This window comes from Carassius gibelio, chromosome B3, assembly GCF_023724105.1.
Source record: "Carassius gibelio isolate Cgi1373 ecotype wild population from Czech Republic chromosome B3, carGib1.2-hapl.c, whole genome shotgun sequence".
Classification (NCBI taxonomy): Eukaryota; Metazoa; Chordata; class Actinopteri; order Cypriniformes; family Cyprinidae; genus Carassius; species Carassius gibelio.
Genome location: NC_068398.1, coordinates 40,354,322 through 40,377,620, shown reverse-complemented (window position 1 = coordinate 40,377,620; position 23,299 = coordinate 40,354,322). Strand labels below are relative to the sequence as shown.

The 23,299-nt window shown below is 42.1% G+C and overlaps 2 protein-coding genes across 6 annotated transcripts in view; both read right to left on the bottom strand.

Annotated features, from left to right (window-relative positions):
- Nucleotides 1-23,299, bottom strand: part of LOC127953353 (zinc finger protein 665) — a 376,772-nt gene that overhangs the window by 89,050 nt on the left and 264,423 nt on the right. For 3 of the 4 annotated variants that reach the window (XM_052552564.1, XM_052552563.1, XM_052552565.1), the window contains one exon: nucleotides 7,645-9,751. The exons of the other annotated variant lie outside the window; for it this stretch is intronic. In XM_052552564.1, the coding sequence (XP_052408524.1) occupies nucleotides 7,998-9,751 (1,754 nt within the window). In that variant the 3' untranslated portion in view covers nucleotides 7,645-7,997. Of the gene's footprint in view, nucleotides 1-7,644; nucleotides 9,752-23,299 lie in introns of those variants that run through there. 4 annotated transcript variants of the gene reach the window in all.
- Nucleotides 643-4,827, bottom strand: LOC127953449 (THAP domain-containing protein 1). Of its 2 annotated transcripts, XM_052552701.1 has the most exons (5): nucleotides 4,104-4,827; nucleotides 3,226-3,343; nucleotides 2,801-2,958; nucleotides 2,398-2,472; nucleotides 692-1,982 (listed from the first exon to the last, which is right to left on the bottom strand). In XM_052552701.1, the coding sequence occupies exons 1-5, from the start codon at nucleotides 4,154-4,156 to the stop codon at nucleotides 1,928-1,930; spliced, it is 459 nt and encodes a 152-aa protein (XP_052408661.1). In that variant the 5' UTR covers nucleotides 4,157-4,827; the 3' UTR covers nucleotides 692-1,927. The 2 variants fall into 2 exon arrangements, with proteins under 2 accessions (XP_052408662.1, XP_052408661.1); XM_052552702.1 differs by lacking the exon at nucleotides 4,104-4,827 and having other exon boundaries at nucleotides 643-1,982; nucleotides 3,071-4,097.

Here is a 23,299-nt window from a genome sequence, read left to right as displayed (position 1 = left end):
GAACTGGAGCCAGATGCAGCTGCACAATATGAGCAGGAAACTGGCAATCGTGTTTTCCCTTGTGGCTTTGTCATAAATCCTCATGCCCCCCATTTAGGTGCATCTCCTGATCGAAAGGTGGTTGACAGTACTGGTGTTCTGGGGTTGCTTGAAATCAAGTGTCCTGATGTAGACAGTGTACTAGAGTGCAAATACCTTTCTGTAAAAGAAGATGGTGCGCTTGCTCTGAAAACTAGCCATGAATATCATTTTCAAATGATTGGACAAATGGGAATAACAGGGATGACCTGGTGTGACTTTTTCTTAAAATCCAGAAATGACTTCCATCTAGAGCGCATTGACTTTGATGAGGAGAAGTGGGAGTTTGTAAAAAATAAGTTAGACTTATATCTTGTTTTTTTTTTCAAATACTGGCTGCCCAACCTGTGCTTATAAATTAATCTGTTTAGTGAGTAACACACACACACTAACACACTTAACAGTCAATGGACACATTAGATAATTAAAATAGTAAATTTATGTACAGTTTTATGACAACTAATTTCTACATTAAAAACAAAAATTGCCTGCTATTTATAAAATGTTTTCACTGTAGTGTATATACAAATATGAAATAAATGTGTATAGTTGTAGAATCATTTCTAGATTAAAACCAATGAAAGCTAATGGGTACAAAATATATATTTTTATTTCAGTAATTCAATCCACTGTATGTCTTCTACTGTACAAATTAAAACAGTAAACCAAAGTTGCAACATTTAAATGACTACTCATTTATGTACATTGTTTTTTTTTAACTGTAAGCTAAAATGTAGGTTTCCAGAGTAAATTAATAGTCTAACTATAACAAATAAAATAGTTTAAAATGCATGTACTCAGGCCACCCAAGATACTGAGCAAATGGTGTAATGATAAAGGTATCTAAATCTGTTCTAATGAAAAAAAAAAAAAAACAGTTCTTTCCAGCACATTTTCATTTCTGAATGAAATATTTAAAATAGAGGTCCTTGGAAATTTGTCACAAACACAAACAGTCCACATCTGGTTGACTGAACCACAGAGTGAAAGGGGTAGGACACCATCAAAAATATGATGTTCCTTGATGCGTCTGATGTCCCTCTCCACATGTATCCTCAAGCGGGCAATCTCTTGAGTATGTGTAATTTCATGTTTACTGAATTGTCTGCTTGGTCTTGTGAAGGCTGGGGTTACTAGACTGACCTTGATGTCAGTAAGGAGGTCTTTGATTACCATTACTTCATCCATTACTTCATCGCCTGGCTCAAGCAGTTTGAGTATGCCAGACTCTTTGGTGATTTCCTTGTCAGAGATGGAGCCTGTGTACAGGTTGCTTACAAAGCTAACTGTCCCAAAGGGTGTGATGCCGATCAGGGATTTCAAAGTTGTGATTCCCTTGTAATGAGAGTACGTCATGGTGTTCAGAACTTTTGAACTTACTGATTGAATATGGATCTCAGTACAATCTAGCACAACACGTGTTTTTGGAAAGGTCTTCTTGAAGCATGGTGGCATTAGCTCATCTACAGCCTCTCTACTTGGCCATAACGGTAGTGTACCAAGCATGAAATGCAGGTAGTTAGCCCAAGTTATACATATCCTGCTGACTGTGGCCTTTGAGATATTAAACCTTACTGCTAAATCTGCGGAAAGAAGCCCCTGCCTCATACGGCAGAGAAACAAGAAAAACTGGTCAAAGAGACCCATGTCTTGGGCCTGAAAGCCAGCAGTTACAGTCTTCTCTGTTTTATTAAGTCTTTGCATTTGAGTCCATCTCACCAGAGACTGTGCTTTAGGTTGTAGGGACTGGTAGAGTGTTTTGAGGGTTTCATAGTCTTTAAATCCAGTGTAAAACAGCTTGGGCTCACATTGGAATCTTTGTAGACAAAACTGTTGACTTCTCAAATTTTCATTTTCTTTTGTCAGACGAGCAATCTCCTTCTGTGCTGCATTCAGCTGCTCTTCTGTGGAAGGAGATGTTTCCAGTTAATCATGGTCTCGCAGTGCCCCAAAACCACAGTTAGATCTGTTTAAGGATAGAAGAGACAAAAAATAATAATAATTATGAAGAAAAAAAATAAGTATCAAGGATGTCATTGTGTAGGTTTACACAAATTTCCATCAATCCAAATAAATCCAATCCGATTTCAGATTCTGTTTATATGAACCCTAAATTTGTATCTTGTTCACAGAGATCTTATAAAAGGGCTCTAGAAAACTTTCATCCCAGCACTGCAAGTGTGCAAGGTATTTGAGCTATTTATCCCATTACTAACATTATTTGGGTGCTTGTAAATGTAGCAACTGATTCATTATGCAGCAACTATCATGCCTATATATGACATATTTCACTCTGTTGGCATTAGATTGATAACTCACTGTTCTCCTGTGTTCTGATCAGAAAATGAATGGTTCTCCTCTTCGTCCTCCTCAAATGTTTCAATATCATTAACACTGGGTAGGAAAATCACAATTAATAAAGTTGTCACAGACATACATTTAAAAAATCAGGATTTCTGTAATATCTATAAAATTTGCCAACAATTGATTAAGATCTGACACTGAACAGTTTTATATGTCCTTAAGACCGTAAGAACTGACATCAAACTAAATTAATTCATATCACTTTGGTTAGGTTATGCAATCGGACAAATTACATCTGTTAATATGATAAAATATTACAGTATTATCGTATATTTTTGTTTATTATTCAGCAAAGGTTGAATTAAACTTAAAAAGAGAATTTGAATATCATAAAAAAAAAGAAGTGTACGGCACACACCTCTGATGTCGCTCAAGTGTCCTCCTGGGCTTCAGCTCACAGCTCCACGTAAATAAAGTTGCCACGCCTCCATGGTTCAGTTTATGTAAACCAGTGAGCGATCGTGCAATGCAGTCCGGGGTAAAATGTTTGGAGCATACTCTCGTGTTGTCTGTAACCTTATGGGAGAATAACAACATTGACATGCATTTGATAACTGAGTGAAACGTGACGCTGGGAGAGCTAGCGCTAGCTAGATTATTAAAGGTAACATTATTTCGCTTAAGTTACCTGAAAGTAAGGTCCAACATCTCTTCTTATTTTCACAATCCATTCACGGCAGACTTTTGGATCACTCGGAAAGCGATGAAACGACAAATCTTTATCGCACCCTTTCCGTTGATAGGATGTACAGCCTGGTACACAACAATACGACATCGCAATACCTGTGATTGGAGGCAATACTTCCGGGTTTCTTCCCACTGGAGCCTCGCTTTTGATTTCAAAATGGCGGATGCGTGAAATCGGCGTATAGCAATCACCAGCCCTGTCCACATGTCCACACTGAAAAGTAAAACAAATGCAGCTTGTTATGGTGCATACACACAAAATCACAACTATACAGTGACTCCATAGAGTTTGTGAATGAAGACATTATTTGACCAACTCCTCTATAATGACAGTGAAACTGTTGATGGAAAATCTATACACCACAACAATGATCTAAAATTTCTACAGTGACGAGTTTTTTTTGGGTTGATCTACTCAAAATGTTTTCATCATTTACTCATCCTAACACTGTGCCTGATTAATGACTTTCTTTAAATAAACAAAGTTATTTTCAATCCTGGTCCTGAAGAGCCACAGCTATGCACATTTTGTATCAACCTTATCCGTTAACAGTGCTCTCTTCGGATCAGCGGCAGAGGGAATGCAGGTTTAAATTTACAGTTGTGATCATAATTTCAAAGGCTTACTAGACAGAAGAATCATTGTCATTGAGAAATAAAATTTTGTGTGTCTGAATAGAGATCACCATTACTTAATTATCATATTGACATGTAGCATATATTTTAGAATGTAATATAAACCAAACCTCAAAATTAACCTGCGCCCAGGCCCGGACTGCCACTTATAGAGAACATTGTGACCGAACTTTTATTATTATCCTGGAATGGGTTTACACGTACAAACTCAATGTTTTCATAAGTATTCATAACACATTTCTAATTACTGAAGCATTATTTTAAGCAATTCAGATATTCAGTTTAAAAGTTCCTTTTTAGATCACAAACACAATAAACGAGTAATGTTATACGCTTACCTCTTTTCAGCATCTACATCACGTTGCGTTTCAGAATGCGTTTCTTCACCCATTAACACACACACACACACACACAAAACAGGGGTTCATTGATGGTAAATCGCCAAAATCTAATATCATACTTAGTTTTCAAAAAAAGTTAGCTTACCACTTCTCACTGTCTTCACTTGTGCTTCACAAAATGGCTCCTTGGCAGGAAACCGCATATCACGTGGCTCACAGTCAAATACTTAAAATTTTGTGCTAGATTTACCTAATTTTAACATAATTGTACAAGTGGTTGTCATTACTTATTTTCTTTCATTTTATTTATGCATACACTTAAGTTCACTTTTTAACTTATGGTTTTGCGTTACATGAACTATGCATGTTAGGTAGACATTGAAAAGTTATAAATACTACGTTTTTTGTGTTTAATATATTTACTTTTATAAGTAATGGTTGTTCAGACAACGAATAGTTTTTCCGTGTAGTTTGTGGCTCATTATTAGCCTATTATTATTAATAACAAAACAGGCTAAAACAGTGGGATGACAAATTCTCTTATATTACACTTTGAACTTTTATTAACAAAATGAATAAGGAAAATATGTTTATCTGCGTTGTAAAAAAATATTTTTTAAAAGACTTTGGATTTCCCCTTTCTTTAAAACTGTAGTAGTTAGTGGTTCATTGTTAGCCCATTAATTAAAACAAGCAATAAAATAGTACAATGGTACAAATTCTCATTTGACATTTAAAGGCTTTTTACTTTTATTAACAAAAACGGATAAAATTTATATTGTATCCAAAATAAAAAGGTATTTTCCCTCTTTAAAAAAAATGCTTAGTTTGTGGTTCAATGTTTTATTTATTTTAAATGAAAACCGCAACAATAATGACAAACTCGCTTTATTAAAGGAATATTAAAGGAAGAAATTAAACTTATTTTAACAAAAGGTGTGCTTTTGGATCAGTATCTCACATCAATACCTGTTATCAGAGATGGGACCAATACACACATGTGCAAGTCTAAAGTAAGTCTCAAGTCTTAACCTTCAAGTCTCAAGTAAGTCCCAATAATTTTTTTCTTGGGCAAGTCAAGTCAAGTCAAGTCACAAGCTATGTCAAGTCAAGTCCAAGTCAAGTCACCTTATTATTGTAATTTTACCTGCAGAATCTGATCTTAATAAAGTTAAAAGATATACGTAACTGTCAGTACATTAAAATAATTTGGATTTGCATTGTAAATACTCATGTTCAGTAAAAAACATCATGGAATCAAACAAAATTGTAACTTCATAAAATTATTTATTTTTCACTTCTACCAACAGTGTTTGAAATGTTTTACATTTTCAACATTGAGTCCATAAAACAAATAACAGCTAAACATCCGACTCCTCTCTGAACACCTCTCTCTCTCTCAAACACAGTTTACATACAACATTAAACTTTATTACATTTATCGAAATTTTGGGCACCCTTACAGAATCTGTGAAAATGTGAGTAATTTTCAAAAAAAAAGAGAGAGATCATACTAAATGCATGTTATATTTTATTTAGTACTAAGCATCTTGTTTCCTTCTGGAGCATCAGTGAATGTTTGAATCTTTTTAAATTGTTGTGTTTGAGTCCCTCAAATGTCCTCAGTGTGATAAGATGTATCTCAAAATCATAAAGACACTGCTGGAAAGGGTTCAAATATGCAAAGATGCTGGAAAACTGAAGAATCTGCAGGACCTTAAAGATTTTTCTGAAGACTGCTGCTCAGTTTAACTGTTGAGAACAAACAAGGGACTCATGCACAACCATCACAAAACAGAAAGACAGTCGAGGATCATCAGGTGACCACACACAGTACTAAGAACCAAGGGTTCCCAAACTTTTGAGTGGGTTATTTTAATAATTTCAGCATTTTTTTTGTCTTGTGGACTAAATGTTAATATCTTTTATGTACAATATCTTATTCAGGACAGTACTAAATAAAATATAACATGCATTTAGTATGATCTCTCTTATTTTTTGAAAATTACTCGCATTTTCACAGATTCTGCAAAAGGGTGCCAAAACTTGCAAAAGGGTGCCCAAACTTCTGAGCCTCACTGTATTTTTATATATATATATATATATATATATATATATATATATATATAAAACTGTAATATGCACTTCTCATAATTAGGTAATCGCGGCAGCTGTAGTCTTATTCACATTTGTTTTTCTGATTAATTGTTTTGCTCCATGAGAAAGACAAGGTAACAAAATATTCGGGGCTTAAGCCCCCTTAGCCCAGCCCTAGCGTTTTTTGACGGCCTGCTAGCGGATCGTGAGGGGGCGTTCACATAGCACGTCTTTTGTGTGCGCAAGTTCGTTATTTCCAATGTAGGCGCGCGGTATGCGCTTATAATGGAAGCAACGCGGTCGCGATGCGCCTCATCGAGTTAAAAACATCTCAACTTTTCAGAGAGCCGCAAGCGCACCGCAGGTCCGCGTATTCACGGAGAGAGCTCGTCATGGTTGCTTAGCAATGGCAGATGCCTCAGGGGCGCAACTGCCCAAGCACTTTGGAAAGAAGGAGAAAGCGGCGCACCAAGCGGTTTCCACGTGTTTTTAGGCGCGAATTATTGAAGACAAAAGTGATTACCGTCGATAACCCTCAGGCTGACATGTTGATGTGATGTGATATCTGATCTAAGTGGGCGTGGTGTGCGTAAGGTAGAGAGGACATGACTGATGATAGTCATAGTGTCCCGACGCTGTTCTCAGCCTGCGCTCTAGCGGAGTAATCAACTTTATTTTTTAAAATACTTTATATATTTTATATTTAAACCGAAAACATGATGTGATTAACACTCAAGTCATTCAAGTCATCGTCTCTCAAGTCAAGTCAAGACCCGAGTCTTTAACTTCCAAGTCCAAGTCAAGTCTCAAGTCATAAAAATAGCGACTCGAGTCCAAGTCACCAAGTCACAAGTCCCCATGTCTGCCTGTTATAGCCTAAATAGATAAAATATACATGATAAACAGGAGCAAACGTATACAGAGCTTCTGAGTTCATTTTGCTTTTGAGCAATAGATGAATAACAATTTATTTGTTTTAGATATTTTATGTTTAGATATTTCTACTTTTTGGGAGTCCCATATATCATTTTGTTTTCCTGCATCCTGCACACATGCGAGTCTTGTCCCGCGCCGCTCTGTTGCATCGGGTCTCGCGGGAGCAAGTCTGTAATCCACTGGCACTTGACTTGACAGTGCGTGTGCTACATCCTCTTTACAATCTCTAGATTATAAACACTGCATTCTGTCAGCAATGTAACGCAGCAGTAACGTAGTAAACTTAACTGTAACCGACAGTAACAGTTCGACTTACCTGAAGAAAATAAAGCATTTATTTTTATTTCATTTGTATCCTTTTTCTATTATATTTATCAATTATTGTAATTTGCTTATTTTCTTAGTTGATTTATTCACCTATAAAATCACCCCATTTATTTATTTATTTCCAAATAGAGCTGTTCAAGTCATCTGGTGATACTTTTTTTCCATATCGCAACATACATCGCTGAGAAAAATTATCGCGATGTGAGTTTTTTTTTTTCAATATCGTGCTGCTCTACTAGTAAGTTTAGTCAAGCTTACAGGCTCAGTAGCTTCTGCAGCATGAGCACAAACATGTAGTCCTTTATTGTTGTTGGTGTTAAATGACGTAGTGGTGTCTGACTATGGTCGAGATGTGGGGTGATGACATCATTGTTTCACAAAATATGTGGATTGGCAGTACACAAAAACACAAAGGTGTCATTTTCAGATTTATCCACTCTGGTTTTTTTAAAAAATTGGGTTTTCACTGCCCCGAATGCTGGATCCGTCTGGACGAAACACGTATACCATACAAAATATTTACATATACAGCTAAATGCGTCTCCGCCTGTACAGGGCCTTACTGTGGTTGGTTTTTGTTTGACTGTGTATAACAGAAGACTTAATGGAACACGTCCCATGTGCATTGCGTTTATGTGCTTTCTCTCCTGGGTGAATCCTCTCATGGGTTTTCAGATTTGATGAACGACTGAATCTCTCATCACAGTGTGAACACTTGTAAGGTTTCTCTCCAGTGTGGATCCTCTCATGTGTTTTCAGACTCGATGACACACCGAATCTCTTGTCACAGTGTGAACACTTGTAAGGTTTCTCTCCAGTGTGAATCCTCTCATGTGTTTTCAGATTTGATGACTGACTAAATCTCTTGTCACAGTGTGAACACTTGTAAGGTTTCTCTCCAGCGTGAATCCTCTCATGTTTTTTCAGACTTGATGACTGACTGAATTTCTTGTCACAGTGTGAACACTTGTAAGGTTTCTCTCCAGTGTGAACCCTCTCATGTCTTTTCAGACATAATAAATTGTTGAATCTCTTGTCACAGTGTGAACACTTATAAGGTTTCTCTCCAGTGTGAATCCTCTCATGTCTTTTCAGATGTGCTAAATGACGGAATTTCTCGTCACAGTGTGAACACTTGTAAGGTTTCTCTCCAGTGTGAATCCTCTCATGTGTTTTCAGATTTGATGACTGACTGAATCTCTTGTTACAGTGTGAACACTTGTAAGGTTTCTTTCCAGTGTGAATCCTCTCATGTGTTTTCAGACGTGATGGATGACTGAATTTCTCGTCACAGTGTGAACACTTGTAAGGTTTCTTTCCAGTGTGAATCCTCTCATGTGCTCTCAGATTTGATGAACGACTGAATCTCTCGTCACAGTGTGAACACTTGTAAGGTTTCTCTCCAGTGTGGATCCTCTCATGTGTTTTTAGACTCGATGACACACTGAATCTCTTGTCACAGTGTGAACACTTGTAAGGTTTTTCTCCAGTGTGAATCCTATCATGTGTTTTCAGAGTCGATGACACACTGAATCTCATTCCACAGTGTGAACACTCATAAGGTTTCTCTCCAGTGTGGATCCTCTCATGCAGTTTTAAACTGCTCTCTGACCTAAAAGTCTTTTCACACTCAACGCACATGTACTCTCTCACACCAGTATGTATTTTCTGATGTTCTTTCAAACTTTGTAGAAGCAAAAAACTCTTACCACACAAATGACATGAATGTGGCTGCTTCTTTGCATGAGCTTTCAAGTGTTTCTTCAGAAGTGAAGCCCATAAAAACTTTTTACTGCATTGATCACATGCATGCTGCTTCTCTCCAGTGTGGATTTTCATGTGATCCTTGAGGTTTGATGGTTGTGTGAAACTCTTCCCGCACTGATCGCAAGTGAATGGTTTCTCTCCAGTATGAACTCTCATGTGACACTTAAGATTTGATTTATGTGTGAAACTCTTCCCGCACTGATCGCAAGTGAATGGTTTCTCTCCAGTATGAACTCTCATGTGACACTTAAGACTTAGTTGATGTGTGAAGCTCTTCCTGCATTGATTGCAAGTGAATGGTTTCTCTCCAGTATGAACTCTCATGTGACGTTTAAGATTTGATTTAAATGTGAAACTCTTTCCACACTGAGTGCAGGTGAAAGATTTCTTAACTCTTTTTTTCTTTAAATATGTCTGTTTGGTTTGAGAGCAAATCAAAGGTTTTCCACCAGTTTTGACACGATTTTTCTCCTCAACTTCACTTGATTCTTCATTTTCCTCTTTTTCTTCAATGAACTCTGAAATTAAAAAGTAAAAATTATTTATTTTTTGTATACTGTTAAAAGGTGAGAGAACATCTGGAAATTACACAATTTACTTTTCTTGCTTTAGTTTTACTGTCTTGTCTACTGTAATGGTACTGTAATGTGTTTTACTAATTTAATAGAGACCCGGTTAACACATGCACTCAGAGAATGGTCTAGAACCGATTGCAACGCTGGTCTAATCCCTCTCTCATTTCTTCGCAGAAAGCAGCGAGTGACCGACAGCCCACACACTTTGGAGCACGTCAGGACACCCACTTTCACCTTGATTGGCACCGAAGAGCACGGAGAGCACACGGGAAGCACCAGCCACCAGAAAGCGGATTAGCACACTTCACCAGGCACCCTACACTTCTCAATAAATCCACCCTCCAGGGCATTTAATTCACGCACCTCTTGTCGAGTGATTCTTCACCCCGTGACAGTGGTGGAGAATGCGGGCAGAACAGCGAGGAATCACCGACAAGATCAACGCCTAATTTTTTTCCCTTTTTCCCTGTTTCTGTCACCAGCACCACGGAAGGTGACACGCGCATCCACGCGATGAAGGACGTCTTACAAAGCCTCGCTGAAGTAAGCATCCGACAGCAGCAAATAGCGGAACACCTGGCCACTCGCCTGGGCAGGACGGAGGATGAACTCGCCGCCGTCCGGGGGGCCGCAGCCCAGCGTGTTCCGCTACCTGAGCCTCGGGCACAAGCCACCCGTCTGTTACCTAAGATGATGACCGATGACGATGTGGAAGCCTTCCTTCAGGTCTTCGAAAACTCCACCCACCGAGAGGGATGGCCAGAGGACGAGTGGGCACGTGCGCTGGCACCCCTCCTCACCGGTGAAGAGCAGAGGGCTTACTTCTCGCTCCCCCTGACGGGTGCCGACAGTTATATCGAAGTTAAGCGAGAGATCCTGGCGAGGCTGGGCCTCTCCCCTGTGAGCGCCGCCCAGCAGTTCCACGAGTGGCAATACAAGCCCCGGGTGCCAGCCCGTGCCCAGGCGGCCGAACTCAGCCGCATCATCCAGCACTGGCTGTTGGAAGGAAGCCCCACCCCAACACAGGTAGCGGAACGAGTGGTGGTCGATCGCCTCCTGCGCGCACTACCTTGTGCCCACCGACAGGCCGTCGGCATGAGGAACCCACGTGACGTCCGAGAACTAGTGGAACGATTGAGCTGGCGGATTCTGTCCATCACAGCAGGCCGACGGTTCCCCCACCGCGAGATGAGCCCATGCCAAGTGCAGAACCACCTCTGCGAGCCTGGCTGGCAAGCTGCATCCTTCACCAACGAGTGCCGACGGGAGCCCCCGAAGCAGAGGTGAAGGTGGATGGAAGATGGTTCCAGGTCTTGTTGGACTCAGGCAGTGCAGTCACCCTCATCCAGTCGCGGCTGTGCACCCCTCGAAGCGGCCGGAAAAACTTCCTACCGATTACCTGTGTGCATGGAGACACTCGCCAAGTACCGAGGCGGCTGCCTGGACCCCGCCGCCTACCGGCCCTGCTTGTCTCCGACAGTGGGAGAGAAGGTGAGGCCCCCTCCCAATCTACTAATCTGTTTTATGATGTGTAACAACAGGTCACTGGAGGGGGCTCTTTCACCAAGGAACAGTGGGAGGATGACTGACTCAATCACTGTTGGAGGCAGGTGCGAGTCATAGATGGAGAGGACGTCCTCCCCCGGCCCCACCCTCTCCCACATTTTGTTGTAGAGAATGGCCTGCTGTATTGTGTCACCCAGCGTAGGGGGGAGGAGAAAAAGTTACTAGTCATGCCTCGAGCCAAGACAGAGACCATTCTAGAACTGGCCCATTCCCACCCCATGGCAGGACACCTTGCGGCAGCCAATACCGCACAACGCATCCGCGACTGCTTCCATTGGCCGGGCCTGGACGCTGAGGTAAAGGGGTTCTGCCAAGCCTGCCCGACCTGTCAGGCCAAGTTGCCCCGGACTCCTCCCCCCAGCCCGCTCATCCCACTGCCTATCATCGAGGTGCCCTTTGAGCGGATTGGAATGGACATAGTGAGGCCGTTGCCGAAGTCTGCCCGAGGGCATGAGCACATCCTGGTCATCGTCGACTATGCCACCCAGTACCCAGAAGCAGTCCCCCTGTGGAAGGCCACCGCGAAGTCCATCGCCCAGGAGCTGTTTCTGCTGGCCAGCTGAGTCAGCTGTCCCGGCTAATGGCAGACCTCTGCCGGCTGCTGCGGGTGAAGCAGTTGAGGACCACTGTCTATCCCCCCCAAACTGATGGGCTCGTAGAGAGATTTAACCAGACCCTCAAGCAAATGCTCAGACGCGTGGCAGCGGAGGACAAGCGGGATTGGGACCTCATGATCCCCTACGTGCTCTTTGGGATCCGCAAAGTTCCCCAGGCCTCAACTGGCTTCACCCCCTTCGAGCTCCTGTGTTGCGGCCACCCCCGGGGCCTCTTGGACGTGGCCCGGGAAGCGTGGGAGCAGCAGCCGGCCACACATCGTACCGTCATCGAACACATCTGGCAAATGAGGGAACGGATCGACCGAGTGATGCCGTTAGTCCGGGAACACCTAACCAGGGACCAACAGGCACAGCAACGTCGTTAAGACCGGGCAGCACAATCACGGGAGTTCCAACCGGGAGACCACGTCATGGTCCTGGTCCCCAGCTCCGCGTACAAATTTCTGGCCTCCTGGAAAGAACCCTATTCGGTGGTGGAGAGGATTGGGCCAGTCACGTACCACCTGAGACAGCCGGGACAACGGCAGGCGGAGCAACTCCACCACATCAACCTCCTGAAAAAATGGGTGGGGACCCGGGACCAAGGACCAACCTGAGCCTCACCTGTGGTTGTGGATGTCAACCCCCACCTTTCGGCTGCCCAGAAAACGGAGCTACAGCACCTGGTCAGTCAGTTCCAGGATGTGTTCTCCTCTCAGCCCGGGCAGACCAATGTGCTTCAACACCATATCCGGACGCCTCCAGGAGTCGTCGTTAAGCAACGGCCCTACCGAGTCCCGGAGGCTCGTCGGCAGGCTATTGAGGAAGAGGTCCAACAAATGCTGAAGTTGGGGGTAATAGAACCATCCCGGAGTCCAGGGTCTAGCCCCATTGTGATGGTCCCAAAGCCGTATGGCACCCTCCGCTTTTGCTACGACTTCCGCCGCCTGAACGAAGTCTCTGAATTCGTAGGGTACCCCATGCCTCGGGTAGACGAACTGCTGGACCGCCTAGGAAGGGCCCGGTACATCAGTACCTTGGACCTCACCAAGGGCTATTGGCAGGTGTCGCTTGGCAGGACTTACCGCAAACCCCCGAAAATGCCACCTAGCCCTCTCTGAGGCCAAGTACCTAGGCTACCAAGTCGGCCGAGGACTCATCCGGCCGCAAGAAAAAAAAGTTGAAGCCATCCACGCCGCCCCAAGACCCCAGACGAAGACCCAGGTATGAGCCTTCTTGGGGTTGGCGGGTTATTACCCTTGTTTTATCCCCAACTTCTCCTCTTTAGCCGCCCCCCTGACAGTCCTGACCAGGAAGGGGCAGCCGGAGAAAGTATGCTGGACCCTGTCGGCGGAAGAGGCCTTCTCCCAGGTGAAAGCAGCACTCACGTCCTCGCCGGTACTCCGCGCCTCCGGACTTTAACTGCCCCTTCCTGCTGCAGACGGATGCCTCCGACACAGGACTGGGAGCGGTTCTCTCCCAAATTCAAGAAGGTGAGGAGCATCCGATCATTTACACCAGCAGGAGGCTGTCCCCCGCCGAGAGGTGGTACGCCGCCGTGGAGAAGGAAGCCCTGGTGGTCATTCCCCACCCTCCCCTTATTTCACCCCTACTTTCTACATGTCTTCACAGGACCAGAACGACGCTTGGGTGGGGGGGGGGGGGGGTGACAAGCACTCCCAGAGGAATCAGCATAGCCCTGGAAACCAAAGCAAAACACCTGCACGTCCTTATCACCGGCTGATCGGTCACAGCTGTTCCCCATCAGCCAGCACACTCAAAATGAGCACATGCTGCATTTAGAGAAGTCTCGAACCGAATGCAACGCTGGTCTAATCCTTCTATCATTTCTTCGCAGAAAGCAGCGAGTGACCGACAGCCCACACACTTTGGAGCACGTCAGGACACCCACTTTCATCTTGATTGGCACCGAAGAGCACGGAGAGCACACGGGAAGCACCAGCCACCAGAAAGCGGATCAGCACACTTCACCAGGCACCCTACACTTCTCAATAAATCCACCCTCCGGGGCATTTAATTCACGCACCTCTTGGCGAGTGATTCTTCACCCCGTGACAATATATAGAACAAAATTATAAACAACACTTTAATTTTTGCCCCATTTTTCATGAGCTGAACTTAACGATCTAAGACTTTTCCTGTGTACACAAAAGGCCTATTTCTCTTAAACATTGTCTTAATCTGAAGGCATAGATACAGTCAGGTCCATAAATATTGGGACATCGACACAATTCTAATCTTTTTGGCTCAATACACCACCACAATGGACTTGAAATTAAACAAACAAGATATGCTTTAACTACAGACTTTCAGCTTTACATCCAAATCAGGTGAATGGTGTAGGAATTACAACAGTTTGTACATGTGCCTCCCACTTTTTAAGGGACCAAAAGTAATGGGACAGATTAACAATCATAAATCAAACTTCAGTTTTCCTTTTCTAGCAGCTATTTTATTAATCGTACATCGGTTTTACTCTTTACGTTTTCGGATTGTTGCTTCAACTAAGAAAAGTCATAACACACAGGTAAGAACTCCATAGTTGTATTGCAAATTAGTAGCAGCTTACTTATTGAGGAACGATCGTGATTTTGTGCAAAAACTAATTTAAAATAGTCAAACAAACCCCTACATTCCTAAAATCACTACATATAATTGTTTGGAAGGTTATAGTGTGCGTTATTTTTTTTTCTTTTTAACTTCCTTCAGCTCTTTTCATGTTTGGGAGGTCCGATTGTACAAATTATGAAATAATCGATATCCCAATTTTGCATATCGTCCAGACAACAATTTGGATATTATTGTCTAAACGTTATATCGCCCACCCCTACAACAACTCTCGTGCCTGGTGTAGACACAGACAGTGACTGCTCTATTTACAAATAAGTTATAGGCTATAAGAAGTAGTGTTGTCACGATACCAAAATTATTGTTTCGATACCGATACCTAATCAAGAATTGCGATTTCGATACTTTTCCTGAAAGGGGAAAATACGTTCTCAAATATCATTGATGTGCTTTATTTTAAAACTGGGACAATATTCTAATTATATAATACACTAATAAATGAACATATGAACAGCAGATATATTAAACATTTGAACAAAATGTGAAATATCAAAATATAAAAAATAAAATAGAGCAATGACATTCAAGGTAAAGAAAGAATAAATTTAGCAGCATTATCTCAGTTATCATAAGAAACAAGAGTAATAAATTTATCTTGATTCTGAACTTTGAATAAAAAATAGGAACAACGTTTATATTAAACAATGTTTCTGAACTCAGAAGATTAAATGTCAAAAGAAAAATAATATCAATTTAAGAAATGGCATTCAAGAAAAAAAAAGCAAATAAAATATAGCAGCAATATCTCAGATATTCTAACTTATTCTGTCAGTTGTGCAACCTTTTCTTTCACAGGAGAAAACTCAGCCGGTGAGCTTTAATGAGCATCATCTTTATTGAGCGTCATGTTTTTCTACAGTCGTGGACCGGCGGCCACAGTATCACTTGTGCTCGCACATGCAGCCTAGTGATGCGCGGGTCGGGTTTTTTTTCAACCCGCGGGTCACGCTTTTATGAAATTATTTGGCCCGCCCCAGCCTGCAAATAAAGTAACATTTCTTTACCCAACCCGACCCGCACATCGGGGACATCACGGAAGATACTTTGCTACTAGACTCATATTTCTCATTCACTGAAGATCCTCCCTCCACAGCAGCGCGCGAGCTTGGCGCTATTAGCAGCGCATGCGCAGCTCATGAACAGCTCTGTGAACCGTTTCATCCTGTCAAAGAGTTACTCAAGATGTGACGGAGCATGTGATTTGTTGAATGTAGTGAACGAATCCGCCCTTCACTGAACGAGATCGAGAGATCTTCTCATTTGTGAATGAGTTGAACTGATACATCTCGTTTATGAACGAAATGAATGAGTATACAGGGTCAGTGAGCCAAGCATGTAAATCTCGATCAAAAATAAGCATATACAAAGTGCAGTTATAGGTGCTGTGCAGATACGCTCGTTTTCATATTTAGCATACAGAACATAACTCCACGTTTAATCCCTGATTAATGTGAATATTATATATTATTACCAAACAATTAAAATGTTAATTATGCAAGAAAACCTCGTGCTTTGTTCATCTGAACAACTTATTTAAACTATTTAATGTGATTATGCACAAATTTTAGAAAAGCCAAATCACTTCAGTAAAGCCCCTAATGCAGCCATCTCGCTCTAGTGCTTTTTTGCTTGCGTGAGGAGAGGCATAGGGAGGCACTGGAAGCGGGCGTTTCACACACCATCATGAAATATGTCTCAGAAAAATCTGGAACGCAGTCATTCTTTGAATTATCGATCCTAATAAATGTAGGTACTGTGAGGTTTTTAATTTCCGAGAATCGCGATACTTTTGAAGTATCGGTGCACCGTGCAACACTAATAAGAAGAAAAAAAAACTAAACCAGCGCCATAAAGAGATGGAAATATAGACTAGAAAATATATCTATATTATAGATATCTAGAAAATATATCTAAAATATATATATGTCCTCTGTCCATGACACTGAGTCACTGCGGAGCTGCCAGTTTGAATCTGAACCGCTCTTAATGCCGAGTGGATGGTTAGATGCATGATGGGCTAGTATTAACAAAAAAAAAATAAAAAAAATAAAAGGTCTTTCCAGCATTAAGGTAATAACATTACAGTTTTTTATCATCTTGTCTCAGTTCTAAATGTATAACTAAATTAAAACTTGTTTTGAAAAAATTATGTGTTATTTGAACATTGATTTTAAAATAGATTTAAATCATAAATCAGATTTTTTTTTAGGCCATATGATATCGCCCAGCGCTAAAAGCAAGAAGGCTCCCTTTAAAATCACTTAAGTTGTCAATTATAAAGTTCTTTTTTACATCGTGTGCATTTTGTTGATTATAAGGAGAGAACTTGAGTTTAATCGTGAGGATGGTTTATTAATCCGTCCATTCTTTAGAGTTTCAAAGATTTAGCTAAATCGTGCAAGCTTAATTTATTTGTTTCTTGTTTTAGGCTAATTAGGCATAATGTGAACGAAATTATACAGTGCTTCACGTTTAAACGTGCAACAATTTCTTAATCAGTTTACAGACAAATGTCTTTTTCCCAAGAAGTTATCTGTCAAAATAAAGGACAGGTAACAAATAACAAAAATGCATGTTGTTTTATTGAAGGAATTTTAAAATATAAATTTAAATATAGGCATAATATATGAAAAAATTGACATTGCATATTAATCCATGAAGACTACCCCCCTAAAATAGGCTACCACTTTTAATGCTCCAATGCAAAGTAAACCACAATTTCTTTTGAATATAACACAATTCATATAATATAAATAATACTGCACACATTTTAAATGTATAAAATCTCAAATATGGTTTAATACCATATAGCATAGAGAAAATATAAGCACAGGCTCAGGCACAGGCTTGACATTTATCCTGCTTGAATTTGTGCTAAGAAATGCACATGACTTCGTAAGTACCAAACTTTCATCTGCGAATATTAGAATGAGCTTTATTGCCAGGTATGTTCACACATACGAGGAATTTGTTTTCGTGACAGAGCTCCGCAGTGCAACATAACAGCGACAGAACAAAAAATAAAAATAAAAAATACAAAAAAAATACAAATAGGTGGGTAAGTAATGACAATATACAAATGACAATGTATGGCAGGTATATTACAGTGAGCATTTATGTATGTATATTATGTGCAAAAAATGTAAGTGTACGCTAAGTATGTGTATATAAATATAAAGTGTAGTGTGTTCCACAGTTATTATCAGCTGTTCATAAGATGGATTGCCTGAGGGAAGAAACTGGTCCTGTGTCTGGTCGTTCTAGTGCTCAGTGCTCCGTAGCGTCGACCAGATGGCAACACTTCAAAGAGGGAGTGTGCTGGATGTGAGGGGGGTCCAGAGTGATTTTGACAGCCCTTTTTCTCACTCTCTATAAGTACAGTTCTTGAATAGAAGGGAGGGTTGTACCAATGATTACATATTAAATATATTAAATATTTTGACTATAGTGTTTTTCTTTCATTTTCCGTGACTGAAGCCGTCAAATGTAACACATCAGAGAGGAAAAACTGACGTCTATTTTAGAAATGTGCTTTGATGTGCTTGTTTGAAAACTTGTGGTTAAAGCGCCACTCAGCGGCCAAAAGCTGCAAATGCAGTTTATGGACGACGCGGCGTGGCATTACTTGCAAATGTTCGAGACCATCCGCGGGAGGATTGTTCAGGTTCAAGTTCAAGTCTGCTTTATAGTCAATTCTTCCACATGTTCAGTACATACATACAGAGAATCGAAAATGCGTTACTCTCAGACCCCCGGTGCACACAGATAACATTAAAATTAAAGCCTAAAAATCTAGATCAAAATATAAAATGTAGATACAACTATACAATAAGGGAATGTTAAAAAAAGACATAATAAAATGAAGTGAACAACAGTGCAAATAAAAGATTATTTAGTGCAAAAACAAAAGCTTATTAAGTCTGATTAAAGTGGCAAAGGGCTCAAGAGCAGTTATATTATTAAACTGACTGATGAGGTAGTGGAATGACGTCAGTTCCATGGAGAATGAGGTAGTGAGCAGACCAAAGCTGCTCAAAGTGACTGGTGCTTGTCATTGTATATTAGTGTGGAGGAGGGATCCGGGGGGGTCATAGTTCAGTGGTGCTTGAGGCAGAAGAGTTAACAAGTTAGGGAGCGAGTTCAGCTTCCTGACAGCCTGGTGGATGAAGCTGTCCTTCAGTTTGCTGGTCCTTGCCTGGAGACTCCGCAGTCCCCTCCCTGATGGCAGCAGACTGAAGAAGCTGTGTGATGGGTGTGTGGGATCACCTGCGATGGAGAGGGCTTTGCGGGTGAGACGGGTTCCATAGATGTCCTGGAGGTAGGGGAGAGAGACACCAATGATCTTCTCAGCTGCTCTCACTATGCGTTGCAGAGTCTTTCGGCAGGACTTATTGCAGGCGCCATACCACACAGTGATGCAGCTCCACAGGATGCTCTCGATGGTGCCTCTGTAGAAGGTTTACATGATCGGGGATGGGGCTCTGGCTCTCCTCAGTTTGCGGAGGAAGTAGAGACGCTGATTTGATTTCTTGGCCAGTGCTGCTGTGTTTTCAGTCCAGGAGAGCTCCTCTGTGATGTGCACACCCAGGAACTTGGTGCTGCTCACTCTCTCCACAGTCGCACCGTTGATGGTCAGAGGAACGTGCTGAGTGTGTGCTCGCCTGAAGTCTACAACAATATCCTTCGTCTTCCCCACGTTCAGAGACAGATTGTTGTCACTGCACCACCCGGACAGGCGGCTCAGCTCGCTCCTGTAGTTTGTCTCATCCTTGTTGCTAATGAGACCCACCACAGTCGTGTCATCCGCAAACTTAACGAAGAGGTTGGAGCTGTGTGACGGTGTGCAGTCATGGGTCAGCAGAGTGAAGAGGAGGGGGCTCAGCACACATCCTTGGGGGGCCCCAGTGTTCAGTGTGATGGTGCTGGATGTGTTGCTGCCGACCCGTACTGCCTGGGGTCTTCCAGTCACAAAGTCCAACAGCCAGTTGCACAGCGAAGTGTTGAGCCCCAGTTGGATCAGTCTGTAAATTAGCTGTTGAGGGATGATTGTGTTGAATGCTATACAGAAGTCAATGAACAGCATTCTGACATATGAGTCCTTTTTGTCCAGATGTGTGAGTGCTGAGTGGAGGGTAGTGGAGATGGCATCATCGGTCGAGCGGTTGGACCGATATGCAAACTGGAAGGGGTCCAGGGAGGGGGGGAGGGCAGACTTGATGTGGTGCATGACTAGCCATTCAAAGCACTTCATGAGGATGGGGGTAAGTGCAACAGGACGGTAGTCATTGAAGCAGGATGGAGATGGCTTCTTTGGGACTGGGATGATGGTGGTAGTTTTAAATCATGTGGGAACAACAGCGTGACTCAGTGATATGTTGAAAATGTATGTGAAGACATCAGTGAGTTCTGCTGCACAGTCTTTCAGTACACACCCAGGGATGTTGTCAGGACCCGGAGCTTTGCAGGCATTGATCCTGCTGAAGGATCACCTCACGCTGTCTTGGGTCAGCGTCATCACCTGGACGCCGGGAGGAGGTGGAGTCTTCTGTGCAGTGGTGCTGTTTTGTTGCTCAAACCGAGCGAAGAACGTGTTCAGCTCATTTAGCAGAGAGATGTTGTTGTCACAGGTCCCTGGTGGGGGCTTGTAGTCCGCAATGGTCTGTATCCCCTGCCACAGGATCCTAGTGTCTTTGCTGTCACTGAATTGATGAGCTATCCTCTTAGATGTGTTGTCTCTTAGCCTCTCTGATGCCGCGGGACAGGTTGGCCCTGGCTGTTCTCAGGCCCACCTCATCTCCAGCTCTGAAGGCAGCGTTCCGTGTCTTCAGAAGTCTGTAGACCTCCCCTGTCATCTACGGCTTCTGGCTGGACCGGACAGTGATGGTTTTTGTGACCGTTACATCATCAATACACTTGTTGATGTAGGCAGTGACACTCCTGGAGGTCAGTGGTGTTATTGCATGTGGTAGCCTGCTTAAACATGTCCCAGTCAGTTATGTTGAAGCAGTCCTGAAGAACCTCTGATGATCCTTCTGGCCACACTTTAATCTGTTTTTGAACTGGTTTGGCGACTTTAATGAGTGGTCGGTATGCAGGCATAGCATAACAGTGATGTGGTCTGAAGCTCCGAGGTGGGGGAGGGGGAGGGCTTTGTAAGCTCCTCTCTGTGTGGTGTAAACAAAGTCCAAAATGTTATTACCTCGTATTGGAAAGTTAATGTGTTGGTGTATTTTTGGAAACACACTAGGTAAGCATGGTTGAAATCCCTAGCTATGATGAGAAAAGCATCAGGGTGTGCTGTCTGCTGCTCACTGATGTGCTGGTACAGTTCATTTAGTGCATCGTTCCTGTTGCAACTGTTTTTCGGGGTAATGTACACTGAAATGGGCAGTGTAGCAGTATATTTCCTCGGCAGTTACAACGGCCAGCAAATAATCAAACTCCACCAAGGGTGAGCAGTGTTTGCTGATCATAACAGTATCGCGGCACCACGTGTCATTGATGTAAACACAAAGCCCCCCGCTGTTGGTTTTTCCTCCCGCGACGAGAGCTCTGTCCGCTCGATAGCATGTCAGCTGGTCAAACTGAATAGCGCCATCTGGAACACTGTTGCTGAGCCATGTTTCCGTGAACACAAAAACACAACAGTCTCTTACAGTCCTCTGAGTTGAGCGTAGTAATCGAATGTAATCCAGTTTATTGTCCAACGAGCGTACGTTTGCCAGTATGATGGTGGGGATAGATGGGTTGTGTGGGTTAGCCGTTAGCCTAGCCCGGATACCTCGCGCTTCCCCTCTTCTGCTTCCTCTCACACCGCTTGTGGCGCCTCCGCTGTGGGCGAGATGCAGTAGTGGGGGTCGGTGATGGTGAAGGTCCCCGTAGCAGACCTAGATCCCGTAGCTGTTCCGCGTGCTCGGAGTTTAACTGTAAAAATGCGGTTCTGCCGACATCGAGCAGAAACTCTCGACTGCGCGCTTACAGACAGGTAGACGCGATGACGACGTACAAAAACTCTGTGACTCACAAGACATAAAACACGAAAACACTGTTCTGTTGGGACAGAGAGAAGCCACTGCGTGTGGACGCGCCACCATCTTGATCACTTACTTGGGCACATGTAAATGTCAATTTTAATAATAAAAAATAATAATAATAATAACAATATATATAAAATGTAATAATAATAAAAAAACAACATTTTAATAGTAACTTCATGGAAAATACACAAATATGCAACTAACCATCATAAATTGTGGAGGGCTTTTACTTTGAGGTTCATTTACAGTTGAAGAGAATAGAGAGAGAGACACTGAGTGATTGAAGACTAATGTACGGTGCATGTTGGGGCTGTGTATTGCCAAGAAGCTGGCGATATGATACATATCACGATACAGGGGTTGCGATACGAAATGTTGCAATTCTGTCAGCAAGATGCTATATTGGGATATTTCTTATTTTAGGAAAAGGATATATTTTCAGGAAAGCGGTCATTAAGAACACAATTCAATTCAAGTTTTTTTGTATAGCGCTTAATTCTTTAACAACTTTACAGAAAAAAAAATTTCTACAATATTTAGAAGTTGCTTATTAGTGGTGACTGTCAATTTAGGTACATGTGGCACAAATGAAGGGAAAAATCAATTAAAGGCATAATCAAACAGACAATGAACACTATTAACAACAATTATTTATTATATGAAGCAATCAAACTTCTGTATGTTATAAGAACACAACAATATATGCAAACCTTAGCAATAAGTAAATAAAAATTATTTTACCTGAACACAGTGGGATCTGCTTTGCAATAGTCAGTCCCTGTAACATTCAACATTATTGAAAATTTTTTTTTTGCAGTACGAGTAAAGGGTGGGGGTGCTGGGAATTAAGGTGCTTCCAGAATCCTTTAGTTAAATGTTTATTACCTATAAAATGTATTTTATGATAAGAAATCCAATGTCATAACATTTTGATCTAAACAAAATATTCTGCTTAATATAAATAAAAAAGGGCAATGATTCTGAAAGAAAACAAAACCATTTTAACGCAATCCAATACAGTTGTCAGACTTTCCACTTGGATTTTACAGGTTTTTTATTTTGAATTTATGTTCTATGTGGAATCACCAAAACCATGATGCAAGCACCACCCCAACTGTACAACTGTGCACTGCGACCCTAACCCCCCCCTTGTCCCATGCGAGCCCCTCTTCAGACGGGACGAGGCGGGACGGAGGCAGCGCCGTCACCATGGTCCCGCGTTGGACGTTACCACAAAAGCCCAAATGATGGCACACTTCAGCTTTGTACAATGTACTAGGAACAGGGACAATTTTTTCATCCTCCATTACTAGCAGTGAATAGCTATATTCATACTAACATTAATGGCATGCCCTAATGCTAGTATTTCCTGTTACTCTCACTGTCGTTCAGAGATGAAGACTGCCATCTAGCGGTCGGGATGTAAACTTATTTTTGAGACTCCGTGTTTTGGCCGATTTTGATGTTAAGTGTTCCACTCGGACCTCGCACAGACAACATCCCGTCAGAAGCAGATTGAGTTCTGTTTGGCGGCTTTGAGTTTAATTCTGTCTTTTTAATATCAAGCATGTCCCGCTTGTCTCATTCATTCACATTCATTTATTAATACTAACAGTCTCACCCGCTGAAAGCTGCGTGGAAAA